Source organism: Chlamydomonas reinhardtii, chromosome 2, assembly GCF_000002595.2.
Source record: "Chlamydomonas reinhardtii strain CC-503 cw92 mt+ chromosome 2, whole genome shotgun sequence".
Classification (NCBI taxonomy): Eukaryota; Viridiplantae; Chlorophyta; class Chlorophyceae; order Chlamydomonadales; family Chlamydomonadaceae; genus Chlamydomonas; species Chlamydomonas reinhardtii.
Genome location: NC_057005.1, coordinates 3128046 through 3129786, shown reverse-complemented (window position 1 = coordinate 3129786; position 1741 = coordinate 3128046). Strand labels below are relative to the sequence as shown.

The following is a 1741-nucleotide window of genomic DNA, read 5'->3' as shown; positions in this document are numbered from 1 at the left end:
GCCGGTTCGGCGGTGCGGCCGGCTCGCTCGCTGGCGGCGGCGGTGGTCGCGGCTGTGGTGGCGGTGGAGACTTTGCTGCCGCCCCAGCACTGGCGGCAGTGGTGGCGGTGGAGACAGTGCCGCCGCCGCGAGCGCTGGCGGCAGTGGAGGTGGCAGTAGAGGCGGCGGCGGTGGCCTTCGTGGTGGCAGTGTCGGCAGCAGGGTACCTGGCTCCGGCAGTGGCTCCAGCGGCAGCAGGGTCATTGGGGGCGGCCGTGCAGCTGCCTCTAGCACTGGCGGCGGCGGTGGCCTTCGTGGCGGCAGCGTCGGCAGCAGGGTACCTGGCTCCGGCAGTGGCTCCGGCGGCAGCAGGGTCATTGGGGGCGGCCGCGCAGCTGCCTCCAGCACTGGCGGCGGCGAAGAGAGTGGGTGCGGCGGCAGTGGTGACGGAGCTGGCGGCGGTGCCATGCCGCCGAGCGCTGAGCCATTGGAGGCGAAGGCGGCGGCGCTGGTGCGGCTCGTGGCGATCGGGCATAAGGCCAAGGCATCGATCAAGCAGTCGCATCAGGACTCATACGGGGACGAGCAGATTCTGGCAAAATGGGCAGATGCTGGCAGAAGCGGATCCCCCGCTCCACGGTGGCGCGGATGAGCCGTGATATGTGTGTGTGTTCGTGTGTGTGTGTGTGCGTGTGTGTGTGTGTGTGTGTGTGTGCGTGCGTGTGTGTGTGTGTGTCGTACGACGTATGGCGCAAGGCGCGCAGCCACGTGCGACATGGGCGCATGCACTTGTGGGCACATCTGGCAGCGGCTATGCGTGGGATAGATGATCGGCGCGGCGCACGTGTGCATGATGACGGATGGGCGTGAAGAGCCGCGACAGGCGGTTGGGCAGCCAGGTGGGCGGCATGCAGAGCGACTGGGACTCGGCAGGCGCAATGGTTGACTTGGAGAATCGGGGACTTGTGCCCACGGAAAACCGTGCTGCTGGCAGCTTTGGCACTGGGAGGCATGTGTGGCCCAGCGGTACCCATGAAGGTATCCAGGCACGGGCCCAGGCGCGTCTAGTTCGCTTGTGGTCAGGTGGACAAGTGGCCAAGACGGAGAGCTGCACGTACGGCAGACTAGTATGTAGCTGTGTCAGGGGTTGTATGCGACACATGATGGTAAACGATGATGCCCGCGTGCGCTAATAAGGGAAGGAGCACGTGAAGGAGGTGTGTGCAGCTACGGGCCTGGCGTGTGCGGCGCAGGTAAACGATGGTGGATTTATGGGCGCATGGGCGGGGGGGGGGTTAGAAATTGAAGTTAGCCGGCACTGGTGTGGTGATGACTTGGCGTTGCGGCCACGTACACGAGAGTGAGCCGGGAGGCGGCGGCATGCAGTTACGGGTATTCAAGTCACCGCTGGAATGGGCGCTTTGCTCGGCCACCGTCTGCGTGCTGCTGCTTGTGGGCTGCGACCCTTGTGGATAATCGTTGCGTCCCCCCACCCACCATTGCCGCACCCCACCCACCACTGCCGCCCCCCCCCACCATTGCCGCCCCACCCACCCACACGCCGTTCAGGACGCGGAGGGCAAGTACCACTACCGATACGGTGACCCCGCCAAGAATGACCAGGGCGCGGGGGAGGGCGCGGCGCGGTCCTTCTTCCTGCCGCCCTACTGGGAGGTGAGGACTGAGGAGGACAGGGGGTTCCCCTGGAGGAGGAGGAGGGAAAGGAGGGGGAGGAGGGAAAGGAGGGGGAGGAGGAGGGGGA

General features: G+C 66.3%; 1 protein-coding gene across 1 annotated transcript in view; it reads left to right on the top strand.

Moving 5' to 3' along the window:
- The window catches only part of CHLRE_02g095060v5 (uncharacterized protein), a 9736-nt gene extending 8279 nt beyond the window's left edge, over positions 1–1457 (top strand). Inside the window, exon 10 of the mRNA XM_043059532.1 lies at positions 88–1457. Coding sequence (XP_042927164.1) covers positions 88–631 — 544 coding nt within the window. The 3' untranslated portion in view covers positions 632–1457. The remainder of the gene's footprint in view (positions 1–87) is intronic.
- Positions 1458–1741: the final 284 nt, after the last annotated feature.